General features: G+C 42.9%; 1 protein-coding gene across 1 annotated transcript in view; it reads right to left on the bottom strand.

Moving 5' to 3' along the window:
- The window catches only part of LOC309556567 (fibrocystin-L-like), a gene marked incomplete at both ends in the record, with an annotated part of 248,337 nt that overhangs the window by 122,043 nt on the left and 109,415 nt on the right, over positions 1-16,879 (bottom strand). Inside the window, 3 exons of the mRNA XM_082259011.1 lie at positions 1,126-1,225; positions 9,167-9,289; positions 11,431-11,588. Of these exons, the coding sequence (XP_082115137.1) occupies positions 1,126-1,225; positions 9,167-9,289; positions 11,431-11,588 (381 nt within the window). The remainder of the gene's footprint in view (positions 1-1,125; positions 1,226-9,166; positions 9,290-11,430; positions 11,589-16,879) is intronic.

Here is a 16,879-nt window from a genome sequence, read left to right as displayed (position 1 = left end):
TGCATCTGTTTGCTGCTGCCTCTCTGGATTTTTGGCAAGCTTCTACCAGCCGTGGAGATACATCAATCAAAGTTGTATCAGATGCCACCAGTGGAGCTTCTACTTTGGAATTGATCTTCCGTCACCCAGCAGCAGTGTGACCCCCGCATCTGCAGGCGGAAGCTGACCCAACAAGTGTGAAGGCTACACAGGAGAAGTTCTGGTCCTTAAAGATCCTGGGCAATGTGCAATAATCTTGAGGGTCTTAATTTATCTGCAATCTGGTGAGTGGGGAACCTTGAGGGGCACCTTGTCGCTTTGCAAGCACCTGAATTATTTTTTGGCACCTTGGCACCTTAATTGTATCACTTTAAGGACTTTTTGTTTCAAGCATTGAACATTCTTTTGGAGTATATCTAACCACTTATGTGTATACATGCACTTTATAATTTATTGGATATTGCATATTTTTTAGCACTTAGCACTTTGGTTATATGATCCTTTTATGCACTTTATAAATTATTGAATATTGTTTATATATCACAGCACTTATCACTTTATTGAAGCTAGCGCTGCATAAATTCGTTTTTATCAGCTTTGCAAAATGATCATACATGGTATTGTTTTGCCTGTAGGTCATTATGCCCCCCTCAGAAACCTGGCTAAAAATCTCCTAGTTAGCAACCCCCACATTCTGCCTTGTTGCTAGGATGTGAAAGCCATTGGTTTTCACTCCTGCAATGCAGGGGGTAAGCATCCAACTGTTTTCATGTCCTAGCAACAAGTCAGGACATGGGGGTTGCTAACTAGGAGTTTTCAACCAGACTACTGAGGGGGCCCACAAGGCCTACAGGCAAAACAATAAAATTAATGATCATTTCACAACGCTGTACAGATTTTTAATTGCTAATGGAGCCCCTTGACTGCATACGTTTTTTTCTGTAAAAGATGCATTTAGCCTTTAAAGTCCTACTCCAGGCTCCAAGCATTTTTGAGTGTGAGCTGATATGCAAGCAGCAGGTGATTAATCACCCATTCTGCCGCAACACATAAATGCATGGGGACCACAGATTTAGAGGGATGTTTAGAGCTGGGACAGAAACTTAATGAAAGGCAAATCGTACAGAGGATATATGGATACTCTACCTGTACTGATAGAGCTTATTGTTGGAGTTGCCGCTACATTCCAGGTGTATCTACAGTTCCCAGTACATTTTGATGGAATTCCATTGATGTAGACTTCAACCTGTAGAATTATAAGATGTGATCTGTTATAGGTGGAGAGAAGTCCCCATAGAATGTCCATGCATGTTATAACCCTACCACTTAATTTAGCCAATGAATTGTCGGATTCTATTTTCAATTGTCTGATCTTGGCTGTACCTGCTTATCCTATTGCTCCCCATACAGGACAGTGTTTTAAATTTCACAAATGTACTGACATATACAGTATCTCACAAAAGTGAGTACACCCCTGACATTTTTGTAAATATTTTATTATATCTTTTCATGGGACAACACTGAAGAAATTACACTTTGCTACAATGTAAAGTAGTGAGTGTACCCGCTTGTAAATTTGCTGTCCATTCAAAATAACTCAACATACAGCCATTAATGTCAAAACCGCTGGCAACAAAAGTGAGTACACCCCTAAGTTAAAATGTCCAAGTTGGGCCCAAAGTGTCAATAATTTGTGTTGCTATCATGATTTTCCAGCACCCTCTTGGGCATGGAGTTCACCAGAACTTCACAGGTTCCCACTGGAGTCCTCTTCCACTCTTCCATTAGGACTGGTGGATGTTAAGAGACCTTGCGCTCCTCCACCTTCCGTTTGAGGATGCCCCACAGATGCTCAATATGGTTTAGGTCTGGAGACATGCTTGGCCAGTCCATCACCTTTACCCTCAGCTTCTTTAGAAGGGCAGTGGTCGTCTTGGAGATTTGTTTGGGGTCGTTATGTTGGAATACTGCCCTGCGGCCCAGTCTCTGAAGGGAGGGGATCATGCTCTGCTTCAGTATGTCACAGTACATGTAGGCATTGATTGTTCCCTCAAGGAACTGTAGCTCCCCAGTGAAGGCAGCACTCATGCAGCCCCGGACCATGACACTCCCACCACTATGCTTGACTGTAGGCAAGACACACTTGTCTTTGTACTCCTCATCTGGTTGCCACCACACACGCTTGACACCATCTGAACCAAATAGGTTTATCTTGGTCTGATCAGACCACAGGACATGGTTTCAGTAATCCATGTTCTTAGTCTGCTTGTCTTCAGCAAACTGTTTACGGGCTTTCTTGTGCATCATCTTTAGACGAGGCTTCCTTCTGGGCAACAGCCATGCAGACCAATTTGATGCAGTCTGCAGCATATGGTCTGAGCACTGACAGGCTGACTCCCCACCCCCTTCAACCTCTGCAGCAATGCTAGCGGCACTCATACATCTATTTTCCAAAGACAACCTCTGGATATGATGCTGAGCATGTACACTCAACCTCTTTGGTCAACCATGGCGAGGCCTGTTCTGAGTGGAACCTGTCCTGTTAAACCGCTGTATGGTCGTGGCCACCATGCTGCAGCTCAGTTTCAGGGTCTTGGCAATCTTCTTATAGCTTAGGCCATATTTATGTAGAGCAACAATTCTTTTTTCAGATCCTCAGAGAGTTCTTTGCCATAAGGTGCCATGACCAGTATGAGAGAGTGAGAGCAATAACACCAAATTTACCACACTTGCTCCCCATTCACACCAGAGACCTTAACACTAACAGGTCACATGAAACCGAGGAGGGAAAATGGCTAATTGGGCCCAATTTGGTCATTTTATCTTAGGGGTGTACTCACTTTTGTTGCCAGCAGTTTAGACTTTAATGGCTGTGTGTTGAGTTTTTTTGAGGTTACAGCAAATTTACACTGTTATACAAGCTGTACACTCACTACTTTACATTGTAGCAAAGTGTCATTTCTTCAGTGTTGTCACATGAAAAGATATAATAAAATATTTACAAAAATGTGAGGGTTGTACTCACTTTTTTGAGATACTGTGTGTGCGTGTATATACAGTGCCTTGCGAAAGTATTCGGCCCCCTTGAACTTTTCGACCTTTTGCCACATTTCAGGCTTCAAACATAAAGATATAAAACTGTAATTTTTTGTGAAGAATCAAAAACAAGTGGGACACAATCATGAAGTGGAATGAAATTTATTGGATATTTCAAACTTTTTTAACAAACAAAAAAACTGAAAAATTGGGCGTGAAAAATTATTCAGCCCCCTTAAGTTAATACTTTTTCGCGCCACCTTTTGCTGCGATTACAGCTGTAAGTCGCTTGGGGTATGTCTCTATCAGTTTTGCACATCGAGAGACTGAAATTTTTGCCCATTCCTTCATGCAAAACAGCTTTAGCTCAGTGAGGTTGGATGGAGAGCATTTGTGAACAGCAGTTTTCAGTTCTTTCCACAGATTCTCGATTGGATTCAGGTCTGGACTTTGACTTGGCCATTTTAACACCTAGATATGTTTATTTGTAAGCCATTCCATTGTAGATTTTGCTTTATGATTTGGATCATTGTCTTGTTGGAAGACAAATCTCCGTCCCAGTCTCAGGTCTTTTGCAGACTCCTTCAGGTTTTCTTCCAGAATGGTCCTGTATTTGGCTCCATCCATCTTCCCATCAATTTTAACCATCTTCCCTGTCCCTGCTGAAGAAAAGCAGGCCCAAACCATGATGCTGCCACCACCATGTTTGACAGTGGGGATGGTGTGTTCAGGGTGATGAGCTGTGTTGCTTTTACGCCAAACATAACGTTTTGCATTGTTGCCAAAAAGTTTGATTTTGGTTTCATCTGACCAGAGCACCTTCTTCCACATGTTTGGTGTGTCTCCCAGGTGGCTTGTGGCAAACTTTAAACAACACTTTTTATGGATATCTTTAAGAAATGGCTTTCTTCTTGCCACTCTTCCATAAAGGCCAGATTTGTGCAGTATACGACTGATTGTTGTCCTATGGACAGAGTCTCCCACCTCAGCTGAAGATCTCTGCAGTTCATCCAGAGTGATCATGGGCCTCTTGGCTGCATCTCTGATCAGTCTTCTCCTTGTATGAGCTGAAAGTTTAGAGGGACGGCCAGGTCTTCGTAGATTTGCAGTGGTCTGATACTCCTTCCATTTCAATATTATCGCTTGCACAGTGCTCATTGGGATGTTTAAAGCTTGGGAAATCATTTTGTATCCAAATCCGGCTTTAAACTTCTCTACAACAGTATCTCGGACCGGCCTGGTGTGTTCCTTGTTCTTCATGATGCTCTCTGCAGTTTAAACGGACCTCTGAGACTATCACAGTGCAGGTGCATTTATACGGAGACTTGATTACACACAGGTGGATTCTATTTATCATCATTAGTCATTTAGGTCAACATTGGATCATTCAGAGATCCTCACTGAACTTCTGGAGAGAGTTTGCTGCACTGAAAGTAAAGGGGCTGAATAATTTTGCACGCCCAATTTTTCAGTTTTTTATTTGTTAAAAAAGTTTGAAATATCCAATAAATTTTGTTCCACTTCATGATTGTGTCCCACTTGTTGTTGATTCTTCAAAAAAAATTACAGTTTTATATCTTTATGTTTGAAGCCTGAAATGTGCCAAAAGGTTGAAAAGTTCAAGGGGGCCGAATACTTTCCCAAGGCACTGTATATATATATATATATATATATATATATATATATATACATATACACACACACTAAAAATCAGCAGCACTTTATGTGCAATTTACTTTAATCCTTAATGAAGACAGTATCCTATAGGGTAGTGTTTATCAACTCCGGTCCTCAGGGCACACTAACAGGCCAGATTTTAAGTATTACCTTGGGGAGATGAAGACTAGAATACTGCAATCACTGAGCAGCAAATGATATCATCTGTGATGTATTTCAGTTTTCTTGCAAACCTGGCCTGCTAGTGTGCCCTCAAGGACCGGAGTTGAGAAACACTGCTATAGAGAACACCATTTAGGGCATCAGAGCTGCAAACCAAAGGGCATCTTCCACTAGACCTTAAACCATCCTTCTGTTTGTCATAGGCTTATTATCTTAACAGCAAGGCCATCAAAGGCCTAGGCTGCTACTTTTCCCATGAATGGAGTGAAATCTTTGCCCAAGCTTGAAGTGATAATAAATGCTTGTTTATTTAATAATAAAAAAAAAACATGCTATACTTACCAGCTCTGTGCAGTGGTTTTGCACATTGCAGCCCAGATCCTCTTCTTCTCGGATCCCCCATTAGCCCTCCTGGCCCCTCCCTCTTGCTGAGTGCCCCTAGAGCATGCAGCTTGCTGTGGGGGCACCCAAGCATCCTCGCTCCCGAGCCACTGCTTTGCTTGTCCATTCACACACAGAGCTACAGCTTGGCCCCACCCCCTCTCTCTCCTCATTTACTCACTGGCTGCTCCCACTGCTCTCTCAGCCAATGAGGAGTTAGAGTCCCAAGAGAGCCAAGGCTCTTGATCACATCGTTGGATCGCGATGGGGCTTAGGAAAGTATTAGAAGGGCTGCTGCTCAGAGAAGGTTCTTTTTTACCTTCATGAATAGAATTCATAAGGGCAAGAAACCTTGAGCCTTTAGAACCACTTTAATCATATGCTATCACATATTGAACAGAAGGGGGAAGGACATAAACCTGTGCAAAGATCATACCTATTATTCTGTAAGACCTTTCTGCAAGCTTTTTTAAAATTCATTACATTTTCCAAACCTTAGCTTACAGTGAAGGAAAAAATATTTGATCCCTGATTTTGTACAATTGTCCACTGACAAAGAAATGATCAGTCAATATATTAATGGTAGGTTTATTTTAACAGTGAGAGACAGAATAACAACAAAAATATCCAGAAAAACGCATTTTAAAAAATGTATAAATTGATTTGTATTTTAATGAGTGAAATAAGTAATTGACCCCTTCGCAAAACATGACTTAGTACTTGGTGGCAAAACCTTTGTTGGCAATCACAGAGGTCAGACATTTCTTGTAGCTGGCCACCAGGTTTGCATACATTTCAGGAGGAATTTTGTCCCACTCCTCTTTGTAGATCCTCTCCAAGTCATTAAGGCTTTCGAGGCTGACATTTGGTAACTCGAACCTTCAGCTCCCTCCACATATTTTCTATGAGATTAAGGTCTGGAGACTGGCTAGGCCACTCCAGGACCTTAATGTGCTTCTTTTGAGGCACTCCTTTGTTGCCTTGGCCATGTGTTTTGGGTCATTGTCATGCTGGAATATCCATCCATCACCCATTTTCAATGCCCAGGCTGAGGGAAGGAGGTTCTCACCCACGATTTGACGGTACATGGCGATCCAATTGATGCTCTGAAGTTGTCCTGTCAACTTAACAGAAAAAAACCCCCAAAAGCATAATGTTTCCACCTCCATGTTTGACGGTGTTCTTGGGGTCATAGGCAGCATTCTTCCTCCTCTAAACACTGTGAGTTGAGTGGATGCCAAAGAGCTTGATTTTGGTCTCATCTGGCCACAACACTTTCAACCAGTTCTCCTCTGAATCATTCAGATGTTCATTAGCAAACTTCAGACGTGCCTGTACATGTACTTTTTTGAGTAGGGGGACCTTGCGGGCACTGAAAAATTTCAGTAATTCACAGGGTAGTATGTTACCAATGGTTTTCTTGGTGACTATAGTCCCAGCTGCCTTGAGATCATTGACAATATCCTCCTGTGTAATTATGGGCTGATTCCTCACATGATCATTGAAACTCCATGGAGCCCCAGACCAAGGTATATTGACAGTTATTATGTGTTTCTTCCATTTGCAACCACAATCGCACCAACTGTTGTCACCCTGTCACCAAACTGCTTGGCGATGATCTTGTAGCCCATTCCAGCCTTGTGTAGGTCTATAGTTTTGTCCCTGACACCCTTGGACAGCTCTTTGGTCTTGGCCATTGTGGAGAGATTGGAATCCGATTGATTGATTGCTTCTGTGGACAGGTGTCTTTTATGCAGGTAACAAGCTGAGATTAGGAGCACTCCCTTTAGGAGAGTGCTCCTAATCTCAGCTCATTACCTGTTTAGAAGACACATGGGAGCCAGAAATCTTGCTGATTGATAGGGGATTAAATTCTAATTTCACTTATTCAAATGTAAATCAATAACTTTTTTTTTTAATGTGTTTTTCTTGATATTTTTTGTTGTCATTCTGTCTCTCACTGTTAAAATAAACCTACCATTAAAATTATTGACTGATCATTTCTTTGTCAGTGGGCAAATGTACAAAATCAGCAGGGGATCAAATACTTTTTTCCCTCACTGTAGGTACCAGACTATTTAGAGTGTATGTCCATCGAAGGTTTTAGATAAAGTGGGGAAGCATGAACACCCCTGTTGGGTTTTATGGCAATCTGGGCTCTGCTAGAGAGGCACTTTAATGTAAAGATTTGTTATATTATAGGGAACATTTACAATTGTTAATTGTTCCTTAATTCTGCCTTAATTGTGCCTAAGCTGTGACCTGAATAATCTACCTTCGTGTTGTGCAAAAAAAACCACTGGAAGGCATAAGTAGAGAGAGAGAGAAAGTCTCAACTACATTTTTCTGTCAATGCTTTTTAATCCTGGAAGAGAACAGGCTATTATGCCAGTATTACTATAATATAATAATTTGACTGCAGCTAACTGATGAGTGTGTATCTAAATCCTTATGACAGCCAGAGTATCTCTGTCTTGCCCTTGATATTATTTCACATGCACAGTGCCAGATAGCTAGGTCTGTGCCATGGTATGCATAGTGGTCACCTTTCAGTATATTGGTAGGTAAACCTGTTTATTGCAATATAGTTTATATGCAGCTCCTATTATTGTAGTTAACCCTGTCCCTTCTTTTGGGGTTCTATAGCTCATTTTAGCCTAGGGCTCCATATTCAGCGTAGGCTAGAGCCAGGTTAGGCTTCCGGTGGCTACGTTGGGATTATAGGTTTGAGGTCCAGTTGCATGTTAGATCGGAAACTATTAGGGAGGGACTAAAGCACAGAGTGGATAGACTGACTCTGAGTTCCAGTGCCACACCACGGTTCCTGATGTGAGAAGCTCCTTTCCAGGCTGGTTGAACAACAGTTATAGGGTGATCCCATAACTGTTGATCTTGTCTTCAGGACACACATACAGATGCTGAATCATCCTCAGGGTCCTATCCCATTCATCTGGAGGTATCGCTATTAATAAGTGTGTACTGTATATACCTAGATATATGTGAACAGTTCCATCAGGTCTCCTATTGGGTCCTTTGCTGACAATATCTTTTTGTACATTGGATGTATGTACTATTACTTTTATCTGCAAATGGTCACCATCGAATTTAACTGAACTTGAGCAGTTCTGCAACGAAGAGTAGGCAAATATTGCAAAGTCTAAATGTGCAAAGTTAGTAGAGACATATCCCTACAGACTAAAGGCTGTAATTAAAGCAAAAGTTGGTTCAACAAAATACTGACACAAGGGGGTGATCCTTTTTCCAACTCAGTGATCCAGTTTTTAATTTTAATTTTAATTCTTTTTTACATGTTGGAATTAAATCCTTTACTTGGATGTTATAAGTAAATACAGCTTGATAAACCCAAAACTGTATCTGTCTTCATTTCAGGCTGCAAACCAACAAAATGTGATTGTTTTAAAGGGGGGTGATTATTTTTTTATACCCACTGTATATTGTGTGTGGATAGCTGCTGCTTCAAGCTGGCTCCTACACAAACGACTGCATTTCTAGATGCTGTGGGGATGAGAGATGAGGCTATGGTAGTGAAGAACAGCTCCAGTTGCATCCCTGCTATTTTCTCTCTCTTTGCCTATTCACCAAAAACCTTATATTTTTTTTTCACAGAATACAAAGCAGTCTAAAAAAATAGAGTTGAAGTTGGTTGACATGATCTCGCCTCCTCCATTCACAGAACATCTTTAACTCATCAGTGTCCACTTTTACACTGTTTACATAGCGTCTCATGCACCTCGCTGCAAGCAGTGATAAAATGTAACACAAGCACAGGGGTAACTAGCAGTGGCCTACAATAAAGGCATTGCAGCCTGTTGAAAGAAATGAGAGAAGCAGAGTGCTTAAAGTACTTATGCAAAGATATTTTTTACAATACCACTTTAAACTGGTACATACATAACAAATGTAGTTATACCTGCGGTGTTGCATGTGGCGTCCTCACAAGGTCTCCAAGCATATGCTGACGGAACAGGCCTCCGCCTATTACTTTTACAGAATACATTTTAGCGTTTAATCCAGTGACAGCTGAGGCGTTGATCTAACCAAGACACAGGACTCACATTTAGAGAAATATAACTTCAAACAAATGTTATTCTTTTTATTCATTCCAATTATTTTACATTTTAGATAACGTTAAGATATATGCCTAAGGCTTTGTTCGCATGTGCAGCTGGGGAGGGTGGATTTGTAAAACCAGGCAGTTAAGGCACCGTTTTACTTCCCCTTACTGCCTGCTTGAACCAGGGCATGCTGCCACTCAGGGCTGTACCCATGCTTGTGGCACGATGCTGTGCTTTAAAGGCATAATTAAACAGCATGTTGCATTTGGTGGGCATCGGTCTATAGGGTCACGCCTCAAACTGTGTACAAAACCAACGACTGTATACCTAGGGTGTGGCAATTACAGGTTAAATCAAGCAGATACTTACTGCCAGTCAAACACCTTCTGAAAAGCAATGCATCTTGGATGGCTTTTTAGAGGGGTAGCATGGGCTACAGCACATGTAAACAAGTGCATCATATCTAGATGTATTGAGTTTTCTCGCACAAAGTGTTTTTTGTGAATTTGTTTCAATATTTCTTACCTGGAGATCCTGTTAGTAAAAGCATTGTTGCAGACTAACAACACTTAGGGTCCTTTCACATGGGCTTTCCACCCTGCGAACTCTGTTTTGCTCAGCGGGGATCAATCCGCCAATCCCCGCTGAGTAGGCGGATGACAGGTCTGTCTTCGCTTACTTTGCAGAGACAGACCTGTCAGATCCCCGCTCTCCTCTATGGGAGATCGGATGAAAATGGGCTGCCTTCAGATGGATGGAAAATAGGGTTTCCAATCTGTCTGGATTTCACGGAGAGGATCAGATCGGAGAGCAGCGGGTGTCAGCGGACATGTCACCGCTGACATCCGCTGCTCCATAGAGGTGCATGGAGCATCCGATCAGGTCCGCCTGAAAAACTGACAGGCGGACCTGATCGGAAAGCCCTTGTGAAAGGGGCCTAAGCTTGTTCCTCATAATTTGCAGCAGCAATATCAGCCTGCCGTGCAAGAACCTTCAATTGATTGTTGAGCTGCCTTTCTGATACACCTGATAGGCAGCCCAACAATCAACTAAAGGAGCACATACAGCAGACTGAAAACACTGCTGCCAATTGCAGGGCAATTGGTAGATTACATGATCATGGCAGTGATCAAACCAAAAACATTTGACAGGCTGGTTGTACTGAAATCGATCGATAGATTGACAATCAGTCTGCCCATACATGGATTGAAATGTGGCCAGTTCCTGCTAATTCAGATGGATTTTGATCCATCTATGGCCAGCTTTAGTTTTGCAATGCAAGAAAATGGTAGATCTTATTTGTCATTATGTTGGGCATTATACTCACTGTATACTGTATTCCTAAAGTTTAAGCTTAGGTAAAATTAAAAGAAAAAAATCAGCATGAAGGACGGTACTTATATTGTCCATCGTGCTGATTTTTTTAAACATTTGTCTAAACGTAGGCAGGCCATATACAGTACAAGTTTCTTTCCTGCAACCAAGAAATTTGCACGATTCTCACATCAACACAGACAGTGCTGACAGGGGAGTTAGCAATTGCCTTTTCCCGGCAGGGACGGCCTCCCCCCGCTGGGGAATGACAATTACTGTTTCCCCTGTCAGCACTGTCTGTGTGATTATAGAAGCCATAATCGCTGGTTGTACCCAAGTGGATCAACTTGGTACATTCAGCATGCCAATCAATGGTTCGAATCTCGGCCCAGTCCTGCTAAACTAGCCGAGATTCGAACCGTGTTTGGCCAGCTTTAGGCTTTGAGCAAAGTAAAAGTGGGTTTCACAAAGTCTTTTTAATTGGACATCTTTTTTTTTTTTTTAATTTTACCTAAATGTAAGCTTTAATAAAACAGTATACAGTGATACATAATGTCAAAAATAATGACAAATAGATATTTTCTGCTATTGCAAACTCAAGTGATGTGCTGTACTTCCAGTAGATTTTCCAAAATGGAAAATTAAAAAATGGATTTTAAGACAGGGACACCTCAATTTTGGCCTCATTCAGGGAGGAAGAGAAACAAGCTACAGCAGAGAAAGAAAATTCCAAGAGATATGAAGGAGGTGGCTGGTACTGACACAAGACTAGATGTAACTGTCCTTTACATATCAATATTCTTACCTGTATAGGTGGCTGATAGCCTGTAGCTGTTAGAAAGTTTATCTGATAGGAGTATCCTCTGCAGTCTCCATATCTTGCTGAAACAGTAACCTGGCCATTTTCTGGAATAGCTTCTAGGGCAGACTTCAGATCTCCCGGTTCTATGTCTATAGGAAGACCTACAATGCAACCAAAAAAGTATCCATTTGCCAACATAAGTAAATTAAAGTGGCAACCACCCCAATTTAAAACTAGCTTTTAGAGCAAGGAACACATTAAAGGGCTTTGCACAGCAAATAAAACACAAAAGCAATGCCCTGTGTTATAAACACAGGAGGCATCATGACTGGAGACAGTTCCTTCGAGTTGGTACATTGGTGTCAAAAGGGTTAAGGAATGACAAAGGGGTGGGTGGTGAGGTGGTACAAATTTGGTGGCAGGTTATTGGTGGGTAAAAGTAAAAAGGAGGAGAATTCTGTGTCATGGCAAGTCACGTAACTTACTGGTTCCTCAGTCTGTACAATATTTCACGAGGGAACAAGTAACCCCCTCCGATTCATCAGGCACCAATCGGCAAAATCCAGTTTGTACGGTCAGCAGGAGCGAAGTGCCTGCACCTCTATCAGGTGAGATTTCACATTCCATTGCTCGCACATGCATTCCCACCACACAGGATGGGGAGGTTTACAGGTTTGTGCAGGTTATCTGGGCCCTGCTGGAGGGTTTGGAGGCAGGGTCTAGCGGTGGAACTACAGATCCCAGCGTGGAATGGATCCCACACGACAAGGTGCTTTATCACAGGTGCCTGTGCCTATGGGAATTACATTGGAGGTGTCCTCTGCGGTTGCCCAGGCCACAGTGGTGGTGGTGTCTTCCTCAATGGCGGCTGATATGGTGATGTCGGGTGGTGCCAGGCAGCCTGACAAGCCTGTCCCTATTTCTGATGTGGTGAAAGGGCACTCCTATGTCTGTTATGAGGACCCTCTGGGTGTTCACCTTATAACAAAGGGCATTGCTTTTGTGTAACCTCTTTACGACTGCCCGCCGCAGTTGTACTGCGGCAGGCAGCCGCTCCTGTGCCAACTGCCATAACTGTACGGCGGTCGTGAGCAGGAGGCTAGGGGGCGGGCGCGCCCGCTCATCAGCAGGGAAGCCGATGCAGCGGGCAGGCGGTTTCGATTGCCGCCTGACACCAGCGTTCGTTCCCCGCTGAGAGAGAAGAACGATCAGCTGTTGTAAACACAGCTGACCGTTCTTCTCCCTGAAATGATCAGAGAGCCCCTGTGATCCTTCTATATAGGAACACAGGTCTCTATGGTCATTTCACAAGCCATGCCCCTCCACAGTTAGAATTACTCCCCCAGGCTCACATTTAACCCCCTGATCACCCACAACGTTAACCCCTTCCCTGCCAGTGTCATTATTACAGTAACAGTGCATATTTTTAGCACTGATTACTGTAGTAATGTCACTGGTCCCCCCAAAAGTATCAAAAATGTCAGTCAGGGGTCCGATCTGTTAGCTGCAATGTCGCAGTCCCGCAAAAAATTGCAGATCGCCACCATTACTAGTAAAAAAAAAAACTATAAAAATGACATAAATCTTTCCCGTAGTTAGTAGACGCAATAACGTTTGCATAAACCAATCAAAATACGCTTATTGCAATTTTTTTTTACCAAAAATATGTAGCAGAAAACAAATTGGCCTAAAATGTTAAAAAATTTAGATTTTTTACATTTTTTGGGGGGAATGGGGAATGTTATATAGCAGAATGTGAAAAATATAGATTTTTTTCAGAATTGTCGCTCTTTTTTTGTGTATAGCGCAAAAAATAAAAACCGCACAGGTGATCAAATACCACCAAAAGAAAGCTCTATTCGTGGGAAAAAGAAAGACATAAATCTTGTTTGGGTACAGCATTGCACAACTACGCAATTGTCAGTTAAATTCACACAGTCCCAATTTAAAAATGTGGCTTGGTCAATAAGGGGGCAAATCCTTCCGGTCTTAAAGTGGTTAAGCAGGAGGTTAAGGAAAAAATCTGCATTGGAATGCTAGAAAAATGGGAGAAGGGTAAGGAGCAATGCAAGGAAGAGGAAGGAAAGGGAGCGCTATCGCTTGATTCCTCGCACCTTTGGGAATTGGCTTCAGGCTTTTACAATCTTGGGGAGTGTCGCGTGTGAGAAACAGCCAGAGCTCTGCGCTGTTTTGCTACCTTGATTCTATTTGGGAGGCCCATAAGGTTTATGGAGGAACATCGTGACTTTGCAGGTCATGAATTCTAAATACATCTGTGCATTCTCTCTTTCAGTCTAGTCAGTCTAGTGCTGTCTCTGCAGAAGCAGGGGCCCACGGAACTGATAAAAGGGGCGTCTGCTGGTCTTTTATTGATTCCCACGATGATTCTCCGGGAGTTGGCCAAGGGGGTTGCTTTAGGCCATATGGTGGGCCCCTTTTCGGAGCTTCCTCTTCCCAATTTAGTAGTATCACCTTTGGGGTTGGTACCCAAGAAGGAAGCCAGCAAATTTCGTATAATCCATCATTTATCGTTTCTTAAAGGGGGTTCCGTAAATGATGGCATTAGTAAAGATCTTTCCTCTGTTTCATACACATCTTTTGATGCCACCTTCTCTTTAGTTAAATCATTGGGACCGCACTTATGGCAAAGACAGATATTGAAGCGGCCTTCCAACTTTTGCCAGTTCATCTGGACAGCTTGTTCCTTCTGGGCTGTCGCTTTGACGGTGCCTATTATGTTGATAGGTGCCTTCCGATGGGCTGCTCTATCTCTCTCTCTGTGTATTTTGAGTTTTTCAGCTCATTCCTGGAATGGGTTTTCAAAATTCACACAGGCTTTGATTATGTAGTATATCATCTTAAAGACTTCCTCTGCGTCGGACCAAGTGGTTCTTGGGTTTGCAAGCTCCTGCTGCAAAGTCTCATGCACATATTTAGACAATTTGGGCTTCCCATCAACCCCGACAAGACAGAAGGGCCCTCTAACGTCATTTAATTTTCAGGCATTGAAATGTATTCTGTCAAGGGTGTCTGTAGATTGCCTGCCGACAAAATTTTGGATCTGATCATCAACATTGAGTTAACCTTACAGGTTAAGAAGGTCACCCTACAGCAGTTACAAACACTGCTCGGAAAACTCAACTTTGCTTGCAGAGTGTTGCCGGTGGGCCGAATTTTCTCACGAGGTTTGTCTTTGGCCACTGCGGGGGTTCAGGAGCCGCATCAATTTATCCGTTTAACATCTCAGCATAAGGATGATTTACGGATCTGGTGCAAATTTTTGAGCACTTTTGATGGTACTTCCTATTAGCTGGAGTCACCCCAGACGAATGCAGACTGTCATTTGTTCACTAATGCGGCAGGATCCTTGGGTTTTGAGGCTTTCTTGGCGGGTAGGTGGTATGTGGCTGCATGGCCTTAGCATTGGGTTGATGCCGGTTTTACGAAGAATCTAACTCTTCTGGAGCTCTTTCCATTGGTGGTGGCGGTTGAGATTTGGGGTCCTCTGCTCTGCAATAAATCGGTGCTATTTCATTCTGACAACAAGGGGATGGTTTCCTCTGTCAATACCTTGTCTTCCCCTTCTACTGCTGTGGTTATGCTATTAAGACATTTTTTTCTTTCTTGCTTGTGTTTTAATTTGCTTTTTAAGGCAATTCATGTTCCTGGGTTGTTCAATGACATACCCGACTCTCTTTCTCGCTTCCAGTGGGACCGCTTCAGGAAGTTGGTGCCGGAGGCACGAGAGGAGAGCGACCCCCGTCCGGACTGGTTATGGAACCCCATCTAACAGTTATGTGGGCATTTATTTGTTTATTAGTCCCAGCTACCTAGCCGTCATATGATTGTCAAGGTGTAGCTGCAATGGTTTGATCCTGAGATCCTCCTCGTTTTTTCTGGCGTCAGGGGGTGGGAGCCATGGGCTCAGGAAATACAAATCCTTTGGCAGGTAAAACAGATCCCTTATATGCATTTTATTAGTGTGTTTAGCTGTTTAACCACTTAAGCCCTGGAAGATTTTACCCCCTTCCTGACCAGGGCCTATTTCCACGCGACGCTGTACCTAAACGAATTTGACGTACTTTTTTTCCCATAAACAGAGCTTTCTTTTGGTGGTATTTGATCCCCTGTGCGATCTTTTGATCATGCGCTATAAACAAAAAAAGAGTGTCAATTTTGCAAAAATAACAATATTTTTCACATTTTTTTATATGAAATTCCCCCAAAAAAATGTAAAAATCTAAATTTTTTAACATTTTAAGCCAATGTGTTTTATGCTACCTATGTTCGGTAAAAAAAAAAAAAATTTGCAAAAAGCGTCTTTTGATTGGTTTGCGCAAAAGTTATTGCGTTTACTAACTAAGGGAAAGATTTTTGTCACTTTTGTTGTTTTTTTTGTAACGAGTAATCGCGGCGATCTGCGATTTTTTTTGCGGGACTGCGACATTGCGGCGGACATATCGGACCCTTGACTGACATTTTTTACACTTTTGGGGTTACCAGTGACATTACTGCAGTAATCAGTGTTATACATATGCACTGTTACTGTAAAAATGACACTGGCAGTGAAGGAGTTACATTTATTAGAGAGGGAGGGGTTAAGTGTGTCCCTAGAGGCGTGTTTCTAACTGTGATTGGCTGTGGCTACTAGTGTAAGAACAGAGATCAAGGGTCCTACATAGTAGAACCGTGTGATCTCCATTCTTACACAGGGAAGAAGGACAGGCGGCTTTGTTTACATTAGCCGCCTGCCTTTCTTCCGGTGTAACGGACGATCGCGAGTGCCCGGCGGACATCAGGTGCTCTGGGCACACGCGCGGGGGGGGGGTCCGTGACCGCGCGGGAGCGCGCCTCCAGCGGTACGTGCTCGCTCCCTAGACCCTTACAGGCTAGCGACGTAGTCCTACATCGCTTTGCCTGTGAGGGGCTGACCGCCGCAGTTAATAGTCGTGCGGCGGTCCGCAAGCGGTTAAACAAATGTCAACCACCCCAGCCTGTAACTGGCCTTTGCAGCAAGGAGCACATGTCAAAAAACAACAAAGAAAAATTCCAAGCTCACTTACCAGCCAGCCTGCAACAATCCAAATTGTCCTGTCTAACAGAATATTCACAAATATATGTGTAAGCTGCAGGGCCACTTCACAGCACCCCAGTGTGCTGCAGTCCTAACTCTCTAAATTTCGAGAGTCTCCAAAGATGGAGCACATATATAATAATGGACAGATTGAGGGCAGGTGTACCTGGAGAGAGCCCACCCCCCCTAAAGACACAGGGGTACATTGGACTCCCAGCAATAGCACAATGGCTGCCAATTCGCTGCAAATGTATTCAGTGCACAACCTTTGCTGCCATTGTGCTTTTGCTGGGAGTCCAATGCATTCCTATACTTTTAAGGTGGGGTGGGCTCCCTTCAGACATACTTGCCTTCAATCTGTCCATTAATATATATGTG

The sequence above is a fragment of the Pelophylax lessonae genome (assembly GCF_965119305.1).
Source record: "Pelophylax lessonae genome assembly, chromosome: 5".
In the NCBI taxonomy this organism is placed as follows: domain Eukaryota; kingdom Metazoa; phylum Chordata; class Amphibia; order Anura; family Ranidae; genus Pelophylax; species Pelophylax lessonae.
This window is presented reverse-complemented; position numbering and strand designations above follow the sequence as displayed.